Source organism: Crotalus tigris, unplaced genomic scaffold, assembly GCF_016545835.1.
Source record: "Crotalus tigris isolate CLP2741 ecotype Arizona unplaced genomic scaffold, ASM1654583v1 scf7180000018884.865410, whole genome shotgun sequence".
NCBI lineage: Eukaryota > Metazoa > Chordata > Lepidosauria > Squamata > Viperidae > Crotalus > Crotalus tigris.
Window position 1 is genome coordinate 762,685 of NW_024097256.1, and position 19,322 is coordinate 782,006.

Consider the following 19,322-nt stretch of genomic DNA (forward strand, 5'->3'; position numbering starts at 1 on the left):
TGGTCTAAAATTTCAGCTGAATATAAAGCCTATAAAGCAGGGTAACCTCCATGCTCTGAGTTTTGTTTTAGTTCAACTCACATCCAGTTGAAAACTGACTACGTGCCATAGGCTGGCAAGAAGATTCAGACCAGATTCCAAGGAATTTAGAAGAGGGACAATGAATGCCTTATGAAGGCACGTTGAGGTTTGACAGTCTCCCTGAATACCCGACAGGACAATCAAGGCACTTCCAGGGATGTCTTAAAAAGAGAAGAATATTACAAAAACCCTGCTGATAATCACAAGAATTTTACTGCTAAGATGAAAGTGCCCCATTCACTTCCATTATGACAACTTCCTACTGGAAGAAATATAGTAGAACAAGACAGGAGGCTGATCTGGGGAAGAAATTGTTATCAAACATGCCACTACCTAAAGTAAGGAAGAGTGTTCATTACTCCAAGCAGTCATATTCCCAGCTCCCCCAACACCACCTGAACTAAGCTCAATTTGTTTCCATTTTCTGGATCCCATGATTCTTATGTTTGGAAGGTTGCCTTCAGCCTTTGGACAGAAGTTATCTGGGAGGTCTTGGGCTCTCAGTTGCTATGGGATGCCATCAACTGGATTAGGATGCCGGGAACTATTGGCTCCAATTGAGAAGGTCATTGCTTCCCAATCTTTTATAAGACAATGTCCAAAGCTTGTAGCATCCTACTTATGCGAGGTAAGCTAGAAGTCAGTGCTGCTCAAGGTAACGATTAGCTGCTACCTAATATTATGGCTGAGAATTATAAAAGCAAGGTGTTAAGATGCAGAAGCAGGAAGACAAAGTGATGGATTTGAACTACAAAGGATGTAAGAAGAGACTCACTCTCATGATGTCCAAGGACAATCAAATGGTTTGAATGACTTCATTTCTGAACCCAATCAAGATGCTTCTTTAGTTTTGCCATGTCTAACACCTGGGTAGCTATTATCAGCTCTGTCCTAAGGAGCCCAACATTATTTCTCCAGTCCACTCCAGCCAGTTCAGCTCTTCTAAAACAAAATATCTGAAAGTTCTGTTATTGCTAAGGAGATCCTGCGTCCTTCAGAAAACACAGCTGTCACGATTGCTTATCATATGCAATCCCAAGGGGGAAACTGTCCAATGCTATAATGCTAAGCCACATGATGCTACATATCTCCATAATAAATGCAAATTTGAAAGAGTCTTAAATAAATCTACTCAAGGAGTACCTTGTCATCTCCATAAAAGCAAAGACCCAAAAAGGTCATACATAAAAAGCTGTATTAAAGTATCTCAAACCATCTCCCCAATCTGGTATCCACCAGATATGCTTCCTAAAGTCCTAATATATCTGGAAGGCACTCGGGGGAAAAGCTGAAATAAAACTTTGGTCAAAAGTTGAAGGGCATTAACACAACTCCTACCTAAACCAAATCAAGGCTTTGGGCCTCTTCTCTTTTAATTAACCCTTTCCAGTTACAGTCAGGAGAATACAGTGCATCAGGTTCCTAGAGCTTATCTTACTTGTGGAGCAAAAAGCTTAACAAGGGGGAAAAAAAAGATGTCAGAACTCAAAGAGCTGTTCATCTTTTGGGGTCTCCATCATGGAATCTACTTTGTCCCAGTCAACCGGCGAGAGGATTTGAGCACTTTGGATGTCTTGAGGTGTCAGGCTGATGTCAAGGACTTGTGGGTTGGTTCGGGATTGTGCCAGCCTGGAATGACAAGGCAAGACAAAAGGGTGAAGAAACGTACCTGGAGGAAGGTGCTAGTGCTGGCTTGCCAAGGACAAGGAGGATATCGCTTCATGCTACAGGTGTGCCCCCTCACAGAAATATAGAATTAAATCCCAGAAAAGAAAAAAAAATAGTTCACTAGGAAAGATGGCCCAAGATGATTTGGCTGGAAAATCTGATTCTTCCATGGGAAAGGCAATCTTTAATAAAAAGTAAAAGATTTTCATAATATGAAGAGAAATCAAAAAATGTCTATGGGCAAGTTTCATTTTCTCCAAGGTGATCAGTTTTCAGATTTTGAACTCGGTTCACCAAAATGTATTCTAGGGAAATCTGCACCAAAAGGCCTGCAGGTGTGTAAATGAGGTACACAACTGGATTCTGTTAGGGAAAACTATCAGGAAAAAAAAAAAGCATCAGGCAAATTGTGAATTAAAATGCTTGTTTGACGCTCATCCCAACAGGCACCAAAATGTTTACATACTTTAAAAAAAAGAAAATAAAATCTGAAGCCCAAGGTGCCAAACAGTTTCTCCAAAGTATCACAATGAGAAACGATGATGCTGAAATAATCCCCCAAAATGAGACCTTGAGTGAAATGGATCAATGCCTTCCTGCTTACTTCATTCTTTTGAAAACCTTCATCATGCCTCTGTGCAAGGCTGGCCAGCAGAGGGAGCAGTTGGTCCAAAGCCACCAGATGACCTCACAGAAACAAACCCTAATAATGTCATGTGGAAGGATCTGTGAGAATTATCTTCCCTGTCCCGAAAGACGATCCTCAAAGGAAACTTTCCTACAGGCTCATGAACAAATAAAGGCAAATCTTGGAAAGCCCTTTAAGCAGTTTCTCAGCGTAGCAGACCTGGGAAAGACACCACTCTGAAGGCATCTCTGCATGCCTTGTGGAAAACAAATGGCCTGTTGCCAAAAGATGAGAGGGAACTACTCACACTACAAAAATATTATAAGCAAAAAGATATGTGATATTACAGGGTGGAGCACCAGGAAAGGAACACCACCCATGTTTATTTAAGCCAGGGGTGTCCAACCTGGACAACTTTAAGACCGGCCGGCCATGATTATAATCAGCTCCTGATTACAGAAAGGACCAGGTGCCATCTGCTTGGAAGCGCCTGATTATAAAGCATGATTCAGGAAGCTGAAAAGATTACATTTTCTCAATTAAGAAGCTTTTCCTTTGACCCAGAAGGAAAACAAGCTTTTGGCTAGGAAACAGATGGCGGTGATGTGTCACAGTTGTAACAGATACGCAAATTGTAATTTGGGGGTGTGCCTCTAATTAGTATTTCAATCCAGGTCTACATGGCTGTTTAAATTAGCGGTGGCAAGAAAGACTGTAAAATGGGGGCAAAGTTCACAACCACTCTCTGGCTTAGCAATCGAAATTTTGGGCTCACTTGTGGTGAGAAGTCAAGGCCAAGGGTAGGCAACCTCAGATCTTTTATGACTCATGGACTTCAGCTCCCAGAATTCCTGAGCCAACATGGCTCAGCTTGGAAACCTCTCTTTCCCTTCAGCATGGCTGGCTCAGGAATTCTGAGAGTTGAAGTCCACAAGTCATAAAAGAGCCAAGGTTGCCTACCCCTGGTCAAGGTTTATCTATCTATCTATCTGTCTGTCTGTCCATCCATCCGTCCGTCATCTAGGTCAGGGGTAGGCAACCTTGGCTCTCTTATGACTTGTGGACTTCAACTCCCAGAATTCCTGAGCCAGCATGGCTCAGCTTGGAAACTCTCCCTTTCCCCTCAGCATGGCTGGCTCAGGAATTCTGGGAGTTGAAGTCCACGAGTCATAAAAGAGCCAAGGTTGCCTACCCCTGGTCAAGGCCTACCTGTGCAACTTTTGACTGCAAGCTAGGCTTGAAACCCATGAAGCAATTGATTAGCTTCCTTTACTCCTGACAGTTTAAACCTGCTGCTGCAGGCTAGAGAATTCTGGGAAATGCAGTTCACTTGTCTTAAAGTTCCTAAAGTTGAGGAACACTGATCTCTACTGTGTACCCATTAAATGTAGCGCATGGATTTTCTTGCATGTATGTAACACAGTAAGTCAAGGTACTCAAGTGGCTTTGCCGACAAAGAAGCCTTTCTTGAGCGTTCACGGTCATCACCTAGATAGAATGTCAAAATTCCTGAGTTGACTTTTACTCAGCTTGATAGTTGCCAAGGTTTGGGGGACAACAGCTGATTAGAGATGTCCATAACAGTCAGTGTTATTTATGGAGTCTTTTCTCATTGGATTTTTACAGGTTGGGAGGCACAGCTGGCCTTGTGAAATTTTCCACCTTAGGTGTCAAAACAGGTTGTTTGGCTCTAGGACTCGGTGCTGTGAACTTTGACGAGGCAAGGCAGACACATGCACCAGCAGTGTGGGCTCAGAAGAATTGTGTTTTCTCTATTATGCTCATTTATTCCTAAGGTTAGTTGGTCCCATTCTCATAAAATCAGGTCAGACATGTAATTGACCTCCTTTACAATCATCATGCCTTTTGACTCTAAGAACAGGCTCTGTTATGATTGTAACTTGAAGACTACTTGTATGGAATATAAGAACTTGGGGATAAGTTGTTCTACAGTCTTGGGGCCACCACCAAGAAGGCATCTATAGGTATTATCAGGGAAATTCCACGATGGGCCATTTTGGAATGAAACCAAAGATGAATCAGGAAGAATGTCTTCTAAAAATGGTAAAAGGGGTGTCTGTTTGAAGGCTGCATGAAATGACCCTACAAATGCACCCAGTTGATCATCTCCAATTTTACTGCCTTTGAAATCTGGCCAGACTTTATGGGTTTCTTCCTGGCATTTTGTCAATCTCTCACCCGACAAAGAATTTTAGAGAACCTAAAAGTGTGCACCTTTTTTTCAGTGTGTGCTGCTATGGGACAATCGATTAAATTTTCTCCCCAGTTCTTCCCTTTGTAGGTTGGGAGTTGGAATACAAACCCAGATTCAAACAGATTGCCCTCCGTTTTAGAAGGTGAGAGCTTCTAGTTTCAGCAACCTCCATTTTATAAGCATTTGCCAAAAGAATGATGCATTTAAGGGATTTAATCCCCACCTGTACACACAAATTAGCCGCTCCCCTAAGACATTATCAAAATATTTGACTTATCTAAGCAGCCAAATCCCTTGTTCAATTAGTCAAACAGACTACCCAATGAAGCATTGGGCTCCTTTTGACAGGTTAGTTCAGGGGTCTTCAAACTTGGCCCTTTTATGACTTGCGGACTTCAACTCCCAGAATTCTGGGAGTTGAAGTCCGCAAGTCATAAAAGGGCCAAGTTTGAAGACCCCTGGCTTAGTTTAAAAGAAAGAGAAGGGAGAGTTCATTAATCAAATCTAGTTCTTGGCCAAGCCCCTAGCAGAAAGATGCTCCTGGAAGACTTGATCATAATTACCTTGAAAATGCTTCATCCAGCTCGTCATCCATTGCCTTTGTTATAAAAAGAAAGGGGAGGGGAGAAATAAAAGTATAAATCCAACTGAAATGAAAATTATTCAAATATCACATAGGCTTAACCAGGTGCTTTTTCTATTGCATCTGCAATTCCTTCTTTTAAAAGGGAGGAGAACTTCCCAAGGCTTAAAGTAGTGTAATAGATTTTTACTAGCTGGTTCTCAGGTCAGTTAGATGACAAGAGGACAACCTTCTTTGTTAGATGACAAGAGGACAACCCAGCATATTAGTGCTCACAGACAAAGCATCTGACAAGGTAAACCTGAAGCTCTCCAACCATCTTCTGTCCACCTGCTTGTTTTCCATAGAAGTTGAACAGGATGGGGTGGAGAAACCATCTGCTTAGTTCCAGCTTTCCCATGCATGTTAGTTCTTTTGGGGCCAAAAACTACAAAGCAACTTTGGGGAAACTTGCCGAAGGTCTTCGGGCAACTGATGCGCTCTCTTCTGCACTGGACCAATCCAGGTAAATTGCAACTCAGTGTGAGATAAAACTCTAAAAGCTAGTGTTTCTCAACCTTGCAACTTTAAGATGTGTGGACTTCAACTCCCAGAATTCCCCAGCCAGCATAGCTGGCTGAAAGTTACAAGGTTGAAAAAAATACTGATATAAGCAGTTGGACAGTGAAACCAATTGCCCAGAGAAGTCTTGACTGCTCTTTATTTGATGGGTTCAGATGGAACCAGGGTAGCCATCTGCTTTGGATCCATCCTTGTGTACTTGCATTGAGCAGGGGTTGGTCTTGATGACTTGAGTGGTTTCTTCTAAGTCTCAGCGAGTCCAACAATGCAAAACAAAGGTGATGTGCTATTCTTCACTGAAGATCTTCAAATTCCTTGTAGCTTCGCTCTGGATTCCCTGATCCTCACAGATAAGATCACCTTTAAAAAAAAAATCTCTCTCTTGTAGGGTTTTGATCCCTGGAGTTCACCCGTTGACAAACGCAGAGAAATTGAAAGCAGCAACATATGCAGAGACTATTGGAGAAGTGGAGGAACCTCAATTGCTCCAAGAATGCCCAAATTACAGTGACAAACTTCTCCTCTCCTTAGTCGTGCTGATTGGCGCTCATGCAAAATTGTCTTTCTGCTGCAAGGAGAAAGCCACTTTCTATGGAGATTCTCATTCATTCAGGTCACGGGTAGGCAACCTTGGCTCTTTTATGACTCGTGGACTTCAACTCCCAGAATTCCTGAGCCAGCCATGCTGAGGGGAAAGGGAGAGGTTTCCAAGCTGAGCCGTGCTGGCTCAGGGATTCTGGGAGTTGAAGTTCACGAGTCATAAAAGAGCCAAGGTTGCCTACCCCTGATCCAGGTCAAAGTACTTTTCAAAAGGACCGTATATGCCGGCGTATAAGGCGACTTCCGCAAGCTTTAAAATCGGCGCCAAAGACGGGGGTCGTCTTATACGCCGAGTTGTCTTATACGCCGGAAATACTGGTAGTTTCTGGCGTATAAGACGACGTTCTAGGAAGGCGACTCAGCAACAAAGATGGGGGTCGTCTTATACGCTGGGTCGCCTTGTACGCCGGCATATACGGTAACTGGACTTTCTGGCTTTTTTTTCCTTGAAACTGTTTTGCTTCTCATCCAAGAAGCTGTTTCAGTTCTGGCTTTCAAAGACCTGAGAAAGTCCAGTTGCATGTTGAAAAAGCACCTTTGGGGCAAGAAAGCCACTGGTCCCATTCCCCTTCCACTCCCTAGAGCAGGGGTAGGTAACCTTGGCTCTTTTATGACTTGTGGACTTCAACTCCCAGAATTCCTGAGCCAGCAAGGCTCAGCTTGGAAACCTCTCCCGTTCCCCTCAGCATGGCTGGCTCAGGAATTCTGGGAGTTGAAGTCCACAAGCCATGAGCCGAGGTGGCGCAGCAGTTAGAGTGCAGTACTGCAGGCACTTTAGCTGACTGTGTTCAGCAGATCAGCGGTTCAAATCTCACCGGCTCAAGGTTGACTCAGCCTTCCATCCTTCCGAGGTAGGTAAAATGAGGACCCAGATTGTTGGGGGCAATGTAAATATATATATATATATATATACATTGCTTACTGGTGTACACCGCTTAGAGAGTGCTTGCACTTAAAGCGGTATATAAGTCTCATAAACAAATAAATAAATAAAATGAAGGGGCCATAATTCCCCCATGCTGGCTCAGGAATTCTGGGAGTTGAAGTCCACGAGTTATAAAAGAGCCAAGGTTGCCTACCCCTGCCCTAGAGAGAGGACACGGTCACAACACGACAAGCATACTGTACTTCTGAATTGCTCTTTTATGTATTCGGGGTTTGATTCTGCCTTTTCCCGGCACATGCAGAGCAGATATGCAAACAAGCAAGAAAAAGAAATGATGCGGTTATACAAGAAAACCACTGGGACCTGAGCATTAATGGAGAAATAAGACAATACTGAAGAATCAGACGGGAACAAGAGAAGCCACAATCTGTTAGGCCGCTTGCCAAGCGAGGAGAGATAATTCTTGACTTACAGCCATTCAGTTACTGACTTGCTCCCAATTAGGATGGCACTGAAAAAAGTGACCTGTCATTGATGCTCGCATTTATGATGGTCATTCATGCTTCCCCACAATCATGTTTGGCAACCAGTATATATTTACAATGGTTGCGGCATCCTGGGGTCTTGGGATCGCCATTTGTAACCTCCCCATCCAGCTTCCGACAAGCAACGTTGCCGGGGGAAAGCTAGATTTGCTTAATGATTGCAGGATTCACATAACTGCAGTGACTCGTTTAACAAACAAGGAAGGTTGCAAAATCAGGCAAGACTCCTTAACTGCCTTGCTTAGCGACAGAAATTCTGTTCCCAATGGTGCTCGTAAGTCAAGGACAGTGCTAACCTAGGCCACCACAGGTATGGGAAAGAGTTGGTAGTTTCACTAGTCTGCAACAGTGTGATGCCATAGACCAGGGATGGTGAACCTTTTAGAGACTGAATGCCCAAAACCCGCCACCCGCCCCCACCCTGCCTGCTCCGCCCCCGCCCTGCCTGCTCTGCTCCTGCCCACCCCCTACCCCGCCTGCCCACAGGGCCACGCACTGCCTCCATGGCTCGCCACAGATCGCCCTGGCAGGCCTGCAGCGCCATGGCAGCCACGCCCTCTGCCCACACTCTGCATCGTCACCTGCACACTATGGGGCACGAGGGTGGAGTCTTGTCCCTGCTTGACTCTCTATGTTCTTGACTCTCCTCCAGGGGGGGATGCTGGTGAGGAGGGGGCTGCAGGGAAGGCGGGACTGGGGCGACGGTGCGTGTGCTCACAGAGAGGGCTCCGAGTGCCGCCTCTGGCACGCTTGCCATCGGTTCGCCATAGACTGATCTCTCCCTACATCTGACTTGCTATATGTTACTGGGAGGAAAAAAAATAATCCTGAAAAAATGAAGCCACTTTCTTTCCTTTGATCAGAAATGGTTGAGATGTCTGAGCTGTAAAACAAAGCGCAGAAGAGGCAGGAAACCCGGCCCCAACTCGATAGAGCAGCCTAGGGCAGGAGCAGGCAACCTCGGCTCTTTTATGACTCATGGGCTTCAACTTTATGAGTCATAAAAGAGCCGAGGTTGCCTACCCCTGGCCTAGGGAACAATAAAGCATACTGTAGATCTCCAGATCCACGCACCAAAAAAGGCAATTTGGCTCCCATTCCAGCAGCAAATGAAAAAGTTCTTTCAGAAGATGTCCTATAACTCAAGAGCAAGTTACAGTACTATTCCGATTTACCTATTGTGCAAAGCCATGGGCTTATTTTAATTACAGTTGACTGAATAAAGCACAGCTGATTAAGACCGCACAACACACTACGTCATAATCCACCCTAGGCAAACCACAATGAACAGCGATCGACAATACACCAAGCCAAAAACCACACAAGCCACACTAGAGCTGGATGTGAAGCACATACTTACTAAATGAGATCTTTGCTAAGATCACCACACTTACCCACACATTATTGTTTTCTGATGAAGGGGGCCCAAAGATTTGACCATCCACGTGCAAAGAATTTGTGTTCAAAGGAGCTTTGATTACATTTTCCAAGTCTAGCAGGTTTTCTACGGTGACTGCTGTGTGTGGAAAGGAATAAATAAATAAGGATCATGAAGTTTAGGAAAGAAAAGGGTTAGTTAGTTTTTTGGGCGGCGTGGGTTCCAAAGCTGCATCAGAAGTTATAGAATTCCCTTGAATTTTCCAGAAGGGAGAAAAGAAATATGGACCCACAACAGTACTTGTTATCTGCTAGGCTGAGCTCGCCCACAAACTTGCAAGAGTCTGTAGAATTGTAGAAAAGCTTCTTCTATGAGCTGACGAACATGGACCAACAATCTTTTTAAAGCACATTGTTTTTTATTGATAGTTGTGCTTTCATACAGTTGATGGCCAAGAAATAAAACAGACCCCCGCTCTCTTGCCCTATGCCTGCTTCCCTCCCTGAAGGATCTCAAGGGCTGTAAACTGGTTCAAGAAGCTTGTTTCGACTGAAGCGTAACAACAGGAAGCGTGAACAATGCATATGTTAGATCAATGCAGAAAATGTTTTCCAGATCATCTGCCTTGCTCATCCTATAGTCAAAGTCAACTGTCCTTGCTTAATTACCACAGAAAGTAGTGGCAGGCGGGAGCGAAGGGTGCCTGCAGCTTCTTGATACGGCTTAGAGTAGTGACGGTAAACCTATGACATGCATGTCAAAGGTGACACACCATGATGCTTTGGCTGACACGCCACCAACATTTGACCACAACTATTCTCAAAAGCACACCCCATTCTCATGTGATTTTTGGAGGCTGTGAAGGTGGAGTGAGAATGGAGTTTGCTCATGTGCAACCTGTATTACATGAACAAAAAAAGGAGGTATTAAAGTGGTAAATACTGCAATACGTTGTTCTGTTGATGATAGGGCATTTTTTAAAAATAGAAATACAGGAACAGTGAGAGCTGTCCTGGACCAAGCCAGACTCATTGGTTCACCTACATCGCTCAATGTTGTTGTTTGCTCTCCAAGAATCTACTCCAGGGTCTTCTTCAGTTCTATGAGGAGCTGATGACATCTTAGCTAGGCTCTCTTTGCATGGAAACCATATCCTTGAATTCCAGCCTGTCACTCAGTAGCTCCCATTGACACATTAGCATTAATTACGGCATCCGAGTCTCTTCACAGCACAGTTGTAGCACATCTGTTCTGCACACAAAAGGTCCCCGGTTCTAGCTGTCTCATTTCCAACGACACAGATAGGAAAAACTGAAAATCCTGAAAAGTGCCATTGCACATCATTAACAAGTCAAGGAAATGACTCAGGATAAATTAGCTTCCTTCGTTTACTCATAGATTTAGGAGGCATGCAGGATACTTGTTTTCCAACTTCATCCTCGTAGGGAATTGGGCTAACGACTGGTTCAGAGTCATCTTGTGACCTTTCATAGCTGAAAGTGAGTGTGACTTCAAGTTTATAGATTCTGGAGATGCCAACTATGAGACAGCACCCAACCCTTCCAGTGCCAGAGCTTTCCATGACTTATATGAAAAGAAGAACTAGGGTGTGTTATTAGCAGCGTTGACAGGGTGTCATGATTGTAGTGTTTTAATACTGTAACTAAGGGGCTGCCACAAAGAAGAGGGGCTCAACCTATTCTCCAAAGCACCTGAAGGCAGGACAAGAAGCAACGGGTGGAAACTAATCAAGGAGAGAAGCAACCTAGAACTAAGGAGAAATTTCCTGACAGTGAGAACAATTAACCAGTGGGACAGCTTGTGGGTACTCCGACAATGGAGGTCTTTAAGAAAAGATGGGATAACATGGAGAAGATGGATAGAATATGTTCAGAAGAAGTATGGAACTATAAAGTTTCATTTATTTTATGAGTAATGAATCTGTTTATAAACTTATGATGTTAAAGTTTGAAGAGAGTTAAGGGTTAGTATGGTTTTGGTTATTGTATAATTAGTAAACTTAAATAGATTATGTTTAATATGTTTGTATAACCCTGTACTTTGCTCTGGGAAGTCGGGGTGGGGAGGGCGGTGGATGGAGGATGGGTTGAAGTTTAAGTAGTTCAGATAAGTAGAAATAGTTTTATTGTATATAATATTGATGTTTCAATTTGGAGAGAGGAATTGCTCGGGCATTTCCCCTGGACCACATCCAGAGCGAGAAGATAGAAGAAGGCGAGAAGCAAGTAGGAAGGTGGAGGAGAAGGAGGAGAGGAGGCGAGTGAGGAAGAAGAAGAGGGAAAGAGGCAAGTTGGTTAGAGCGTGGATGCGGTTGGGGGGGAAATGGGTGAGCAATACTGAAAGTGGTGTGTATCAATTTGTTTTATTTTTTATCTGAAGTATTTTTAAGAATGTAATGTATTGTAAAATTGAAAATAAAAACTTTTTACAAAAGAAAAGAAAAGAAAAGATTGGATAACCATGTGTCTGCTTGAGCAAAGGGTTGGACTAGAAGACCTCCAAGGTCCCTTCCAACTGTTATCCTGTTTTCCATTATGTCTACATTAGGCTTCCAGAGAAGCATTTTAAACTAGAGTGAACCGTATACAGATGGTCCGGGACCTACAGCCACTTGTTTGGTGATCATCTGAAGTTACAGCAACACTGAAAAAAGTGACTGACGACCAGTCCTCACACTTGCAAACGTCGCGGCATCCCAACGGTCACATGACCAAAATTTGGGCCCTTGGCAACTTGGCATGTATTTACGACAAGTTGCAGAGTCCTGGGTTCACGTGATCTCCATTTGAGACCTTCCTTGCCAGCTTCTGATAAGTAAAGACAATGGGGGAAGATGGAGTTGCTTAACAACTGCACAATTCACTTAACAATTGCAGTGATTCTTTAGCAGCCACGGCAAAAAGGTCATAAAACCAGGCACGACTCACTTAACCACCACTTTCCTTAGCAACAGACATTCTGGTCCCAATTGCCGTAAGTCGAGGACTAGCTGCACACAATCAGAAAACACACAACCATGCTGATCAGAATGGGGCAGCACACAAATTGCTCGGGGTCAATTTGCAATAGGCTTCGGATCCCTGCCGTAGAAGATGGGAGGTCACTTTAATTTCCCCTACCTAAGACTACTCTGCCTGGCCATTTAATTTAAGGTAATTTGCACCATGCCGGCTTTTGGAGATAGATTTTGCCGCAAGACAATTGCAAGAAGAGTGTCACTTAAACGCAAGACTCAGAAGGCATGACCTCATTTTGCAAGCTGCGCAATCCAGGCTGCAACAGTTTTAATGGGTCCTTGGAACGGCACAGGGAAAGCGGCTGGAGAGATAGTGGTGCGCTAACCCCCTCTCTTCCTCTCTTCCCGCTAAAGAATAACACACCTACAGGAATCATGATGATAAAGCTGAAGAGGTCACAAGGGTTGCTAAGCCCGTGATGGATTCCAATCAGGTGTCAACGACATTGCTACACATGGTATGCACCTGAAGCTTAGCATTTTCCAGGAAGTCAATGTGGAGAAAAAATTCAGCTGAAAAACACAAATGCAGTTCCCTTCTTGTTTTATATCTATGAGACATATATCTCATTTTGTTAATTTTATCAAGTTACAGGAGTTCCTAAGGGTGACTTGTGCTCGAGGAGACTTAAGAAGATGCAAAGTAGCATACTACTTCCAGTGTTGGGAAGCTGGGTGCCACTGCTTACACTGCCATAATGGCACCAACCACATGCAAGGGCGTGGAGAGAAAAGCCCTGTCAGCTTGAGAAATTGCAAGGTTGGTAAACGTATCGACACACCGCTAAATAAACGTGAAGGGGAAAGAAGAAAACCAATTCCGAGAGGATTTGTCAGGCTCCAAATGCCAAGTGATTCTTCCAAGCACATTTCTTTATTCACCGATAGACAGAATCTTGCCACACTAAAGCAGACTCCATCAGCATAAAGCATATACTCTGGGAACTGTTAAGCAGAAGCAGTTTCCATCCTCATTCTCTCACACAAATTATCTGATCTAAGTTGCCTGTTGCTCCTCTGGAATCCACTCTCTCCCCCCTGGGAATCCAGACTATAGTTTAATCACAGGACATCTAGGGACTGATGAAGGCTGGCTAAATAGAAAGGAGAAAAATGTAAAAGAAGGTGAAGGAAGAATAAAATGGAACAGCAAGCATCCTTAAACTCAACCCTACAAGGCCCGTTTGCATCATTTCTTTAAAAAAGAGTGCCCAACTATATTTTGTTTCTCCAGATGCAAACAGCAATTACGTCATTTCATCTTTTTAGAGGGGAAGAGGGGGGGAACCTATGGCCTGGGCTTCATATGGCCTTGTTACGTCCAATTTTGGTAATCCCGGCTTCCAGACCATCTGATTCAGCACGACTGAATTTTCCACTGGAGGCGAGAAGCAAGCGAGAACTGTAACCTGAATCTAAATTAAACTTCATGGTCGAAACAACATAAGAGCAGCAACAAAGAAACATTTCAACGCCTTCTTTCGCTCACCATACAACATCAGGGAAAGAAAACAAGAAATCCTAACTTCCCAAACATTTACGACGTAAGGATTCAGCTTCTCTGCCTATGCAGCTTCTGACTTTTCCAAACATGTCAGCACAACACTTAGCCAGCAGAAATTACCCCCCCTTTTTTTTTAAAAAAAAGAAGCAATTGGATATTTTTTTTTTTAAAATTCAGAAAAGTTATTGCAAATGCTCAAGAATTTGTCACTATTTGCCCATCTGGGCAGACTTCACAAAATGAGTGAGGAATGCCACAGCTCACCCTGGTAGTCTAAGCTCATACAAGTTCTTGTATGCTCAGCCCTGCAAGCATTAAATTTAAATTTAAATACATACATAAATAAATAATATGCTCCTAAGAATCCGTGAAGACGAATATCTTATTCATTTGAGCTATTTGTATGCTGGTCAAAACTACATCCAGGTCTGCCTCCTTCAAGACATCTAGCCCTATAACCAGATTTTAATTTAGTTTCATGCATGCGTGAACTGGGATGTTACACAAATTAAAAATTGGAGAGGTGCCTTGGATCAGAAGCTTCTTAACCTCCTCCAGCCTATTATTCTTCAAAGTTGTGCGGTTACATTTTCCAGAATTCCTAATCTGAAGACCACGCTGGCTGACAATTCTAAAGATTTCGGAAAAAAAGTTGGAAGTCATTGTTTTTTCCCCTTTCTTTCTTACTTGCACCCCTCTTTCCTTCCCTTCTCTTCCCCATTCCTGTATTATTTTTCTTTCTATTTATATTTTATATTATAATAAATTTCAATTTTTTTAAAAAAGAAAAAGAAACAGGTCTTAGAAGAGAGCACAAAGAAGTGTCATAAAACAGCTCCTGTTATTCTCCAAAACAGCTGAAGGCAGGACAAGAAGCAATGGATGGAAACTAATCAAGGAGAGAAGCAACCTAGAACTAAGGAGAAACTTCCTGACAGTTAGAACAATTAACCAGTGGAACAACCTGCCTCCAGAAGTGGTGAATGCTCCAACACTGGAAGTTTTTAAGAAGAGACTGGGCAGCCATTTGTCTGAAATGGTATAGGGTTTCCTGCCTGAGCAGGGGGTTGGACTAGATGACCTCCAAGGTCCTTTCCAACTTTATTATCATTATATTATTATTGTTGTTGTTTTTGTTGTTGTTATCAGGCTTACAAATAAAGAAGAGCAGGCATTTCTCTGGAATAATAATTCTCAAACTCTCTTGCCACAGATCATGAGGGCTGGGATCAACAGGCACTAAAGCTTAGAATATTGGAGGCAGCAGGTGGCCATTCCTGATCCAATGGATATGTACAGGTAGTCCTCGATTAAGTGACTGTTCAAAGTTACAACAGTGCTGAAAAAAGTACTGTACTTTCCGGCGTATAAGACGACTTTCGCAAGCTTTAAAATTGGCACCAAAGACGGGGGTCGTCTTATACATCGAGTCATCTTATACGCCGGAAATAACGGTAGTTTCCGGCGTATAAGATGACTTTCTAGGCATGTGACTCGGTGCCGGAGACGGGGGTCGTCTTATATGCCGGGTCGCCTTATAGGCTAGAATATATGGTAATCTATGCCTGGTTTTCTATACTTAACGACCATTGCAGCATCCTCATGGTCACATGATCAAAATTCAGGCACTTGACAACTGGCAGGTATTTATGACTGTTGCACTGTCCTGGGGTCATGTAACTCACCTTTTGTGACCTTCAGGTCAATGGAGGACGCCACGATCCACTTAACAACTATAGCGATTTGCTTAACAACTGTGGCAAAAAAAATGAGGAGCAACTCATTTAACAACCATCTTGCTTAGCAATGGAAATTCTGGACTCAGTTGTCGTCATAAGTCAAGGAATGCGTGTAGCCTGCCTGTGTTATAATTCACAGATGATGTGCTCATCTACTAGGAGACCTCAGAAACTAAGTCGATTACAAAAGGGAGTTACACCCACGTAGCACATATCCATGTAGTATGTTGGCCAAGCAAAGTAGTTCCTAGATTCTACTTTTCTTTGCAAGTCTTGGAAAGAATCAAACTTGATATAAATCAACAACTGTTCCTTTTACTGAATCCTTGCTTACTTACGTGCTTTTGGGGAGGAAGGATCTGAATTTAGGCTGCTGGCAGTCTCTCCTTCCAAGGTGGCTTTGTCTCTCTTCTCCTTCTCTGTCATGGGAGCAGGGGGAAGGAAAGGACACAAAAATCAGTTTCTCAGTCAGTTTTAAGACCACAGTCCACAAAACTGCACTATAACCTATAAGGTAAACCAGGTGGGGATTTTTCTACCTGGCTCCTTTTGCTCTGTTTGACCCGAGTAGGGTATCCTAGGGCAGTGATGGCGAACCTTTTAGAGCAGGGGTAGTCAACCTTGGCTCTTTTATGACTCGTGGACTTCAACTCCCAGAATTCCTGAGCCAGCTAAGCTAAGCTGGCTCAGGAATTCTGGGAATTGAAGTCCACCAGTCATAAAAGAGCCAAGGTTGATTACCCCTGTTTTAGAGACTGAATGCCCAAAACCTGCCACCCACCCTGCCTGCTCCACCTCCCGCCCTGCCTGCTCTGCCCCTGCCCGCCCCCTGCCCACGCACCGCCTCCATTGCCCGCCACAGCAGATCGCCCAGGCAGCTCTGCAGCACCGTGGCAGCCACGCCCTCCGCTCACACCCCGCAGCATCATCTGCACGTTATGGGGTTCGAGGGCGGAGTCGTGTCCCTGCTGCCCGGCTATGTCCTTGGCTGCGCTGCTCCTTGTGGGCTGCACCCGGAGGCGATTCTCCTCCAGGGAGGCTGCTGGTGAGGAGGGGGCCACAAGAGGAGGTGAGGCTGGGGCGACGCCACGAGTGCCCACAGAGAGGGCTTCGAGTGCCGCCTCTGGCACGCGTGCCATAGGTTCGCCACCACTGGGAGTTTAGGAGAGATAACCACAATCCCCAGTGTGGAAGGAGCAGACAGTTTAATCTCTTTTCCTGTAGGGGTCATAAAACCCCTTAGATTTAGAGCAAGGCTAGGCAACTATGTCAACTTTATGACCTGTGGACTTCAATTCCCAGAATTCCCGAGCCAGTCATAAAAACGCCATAGTTGCCCAACCCTGGTTTAGAGGTAGAACAGATAGCTTAAATTTTGCAGAGACATATGGCTTCCATTTTGCTCTTAATCTACCCAAAGTGGGGGAAAAAAACAACTCATTTTGAGGAGGATTGGTTTTCTTGGGGTGGGGGTGGGGAAACGAAGGTTTTGCTTTCAGTTTCTACAAGATTGAAGGCGCTCATTTTGTCTCCTCAAACTGTCCAGCCTGCCCCAGGCAAACAATATGCTTGAATGTGTTTTAGAACTTCTCCCTTTGATTTGGTGTGTACCAATGGACTCTTGGGGGTCTGCACGTGCCCACCACAATCTTACAATCTTCTATCTATTTCAGTGGTTCTCAACCTTTTTAATGCCGCGACCCCCAACCGGTTGTAAGTCGAGGACTACTCAACTGGTGCAGCACCGTTGGCAGAATGGGACTTTTGGCGGGCTCAGCAGGGCAGAGACAGCTTGGACAATTCCTATTGGCTTTTGAAAGCCAATAGAATTAGACTCTATTCAAGAGAGTCTATTCTACTGGCTTTCAAAAGCCAATAGAATAAAAGGGAGTAGCACAGTTAAGGAAAAGGGAGGAAAAAATGGCGGACTGCGTTGTTTGGCGACCCCTGTGAAATGGTCGTTCGACCCCAAATGGGGTCCCGACCCACAGGTTGAGAACCACTGATCTATTCCATCTCCAGGCAGGAAAAGTCAAACCTGCAGAGTGATTTCTACCACAGACATTAACAGCTGGGCTCTCAAGAGGGGCAGAGTTGAATCCCAGGCTGGAAGGATGGGACACTGGGGGGGGGGAAAAGCATGTGATCCGGCCGCAGCAGCCTTGGGCAAGCAAAGATAGATGGTGGGGCTATGGCGAAGCAGCCCAGCTGGTCGTAGTCACCACCACCCTACAGTCCCTGCTCGCTTGGCCCCCGCTGTACAACCTCTTCCTCCAGCTCCAGTGCACATGCGGGACATCCCCAAGAGGCAGACAGGACTCCCCTCTCCGTTTTGCCCCACCTGAGCCCAGCCCTGGAGCTGCCCCACACGCACCACACCATGCACCTCGGCGGGCCATAGCCAGGCCATCCCCACCCTAGCACCTGCCTCACCCGGCGGCAGCAGCAGGAACTCCTTGTGCCCCCCCAGCCCGAGAAGCCCAATCTGGCCAAGGAGAGCGAGCACAGCAGCAACAGCCTGGAGGAGAGGGACGGCGAGACTTCTCCACTGGACCAGGCCCTGGTGCCCCGCCCTGGTTTTGCCCTCCCCTGCCGGAGACCTCTGGATCTCCCCATCCCTGCTCGGCCCCCCATGACACGAGCAACGTTGAGTCAGCCATGCCCTACACTGGGCATGGCCCAGCCAGCCACGCCCACTGCCCCCCCCCCCATGGCAACCAAAATGCTGATGCGACCTTCAATGAAATTGAGTTTAACACCCCTGGTATAACATCTCCTGCTTGAGCAGGGAGTTGGACTAGATGGGACTACAAGGTCCCTTCCAACTATGTTATTCTGCATGTTATTCTGACACCATCTTCTAGGCCCATGGTGGCAAACCTATAGCACGCGTGCCACAGGTGACATGCAAAGCCCTCTCTGTGGGCACGCATGCTGTTGCCCCAGTCCTAGGCCTCCAGCTGGGTTTTATAAAACCTTTTCATTTTAGGCCTCCACTGCCGTGTGCAAAAAAAAAAAAAGTTCAATTAATCAATCACGGGGAAAAAAAAGATCTTGCAAAGTTGGAATTGATTGATTGAACTTTTTAGTCCCATCCAGTCTGCCGTTACCATCAACTGAGGAAGGAAGTGATTTTATGGAGATGCGCTCTTATGGATTTCCGGCAAGAGAGGATTCCCAGTGGAAAAAGCTTTTGGGAGGGTTGGAGCTCTCCATAGGCAGACTGGGTGCCCCTTTGGGGCTACTCAACGGCAGAGACACAGGAGAAGGAGCAGAATAGGGAAGGAAAGGACTTCTAAGCCACTTTCTCTCCTAGACACACGTCAACCTCTTAGCCTTTGCGATTGTTGAACAGCAGCAGCCAACGGGGAAGGCTTCCCCTACCAGTGTGAGGCCAAGCCTGGGGAAGCCATTTAATCACAACTACATTCAGTCTGGAAGGAGGCCGATGTGCCGGCAGCTGCTCCAGCCAATCCACCGCTGACAAAGAGACAGATGGTTTACTGTCAACATGCTCTCCATTAGCACCAGCAGGTCAGCTGCAGCCAGAAGCCCTGGCTGAAGGCATTTCCTCAATAGCTACGAGGGAGCGCATTTATGCGTGTGCAGCAAGGAAGGATACAGGCAGTCCTCAACTTACAACCACTCATTTAGTGACTGTTTAAAGTTGCACTACGGGAAAAAATGTCATCGTTGTTTTCCACACTTGCAAGCATTGCAGCATCCCGGTGGTCAAAATTCAGTTATTTGGCAACTGGCATGTATTTATGACGGTTGCAGTGTCCCAGGATCATGTGATGCCCTTTTGCAAGTTTCTGGCAAGCAAAGTCAACGGGGGAAGCCAAATTCACTTAACAACTGGGTTACTAACTTATCAACTGGAGTGATTCACTTAAC

The 19,322-nt window shown here is 45.0% G+C and overlaps 1 protein-coding gene across 1 annotated transcript in view; it reads right to left on the reverse strand.

Annotated features, from left to right (window-relative positions):
* Positions 1-275: 275 nt before the first annotated feature.
* LDLRAP1 (low density lipoprotein receptor adaptor protein 1) overlaps positions 276-19,322 on the reverse strand; it is a 72,448-nt gene continuing 53,401 nt past the window's right edge. The window contains exons 6-9 of the mRNA XM_039357285.1: positions 15,764-15,844; positions 9,162-9,283; positions 5,156-5,190; positions 276-1,710 (exon numbers count right to left, since the gene is read on the reverse strand). Coding sequence (XP_039213219.1) covers positions 1,560-1,710; positions 5,156-5,190; positions 9,162-9,283; positions 15,764-15,844 — 389 coding nt within the window. The 3' untranslated portion in view covers positions 276-1,559. The remainder of the gene's footprint in view (positions 1,711-5,155; positions 5,191-9,161; positions 9,284-15,763; positions 15,845-19,322) is intronic.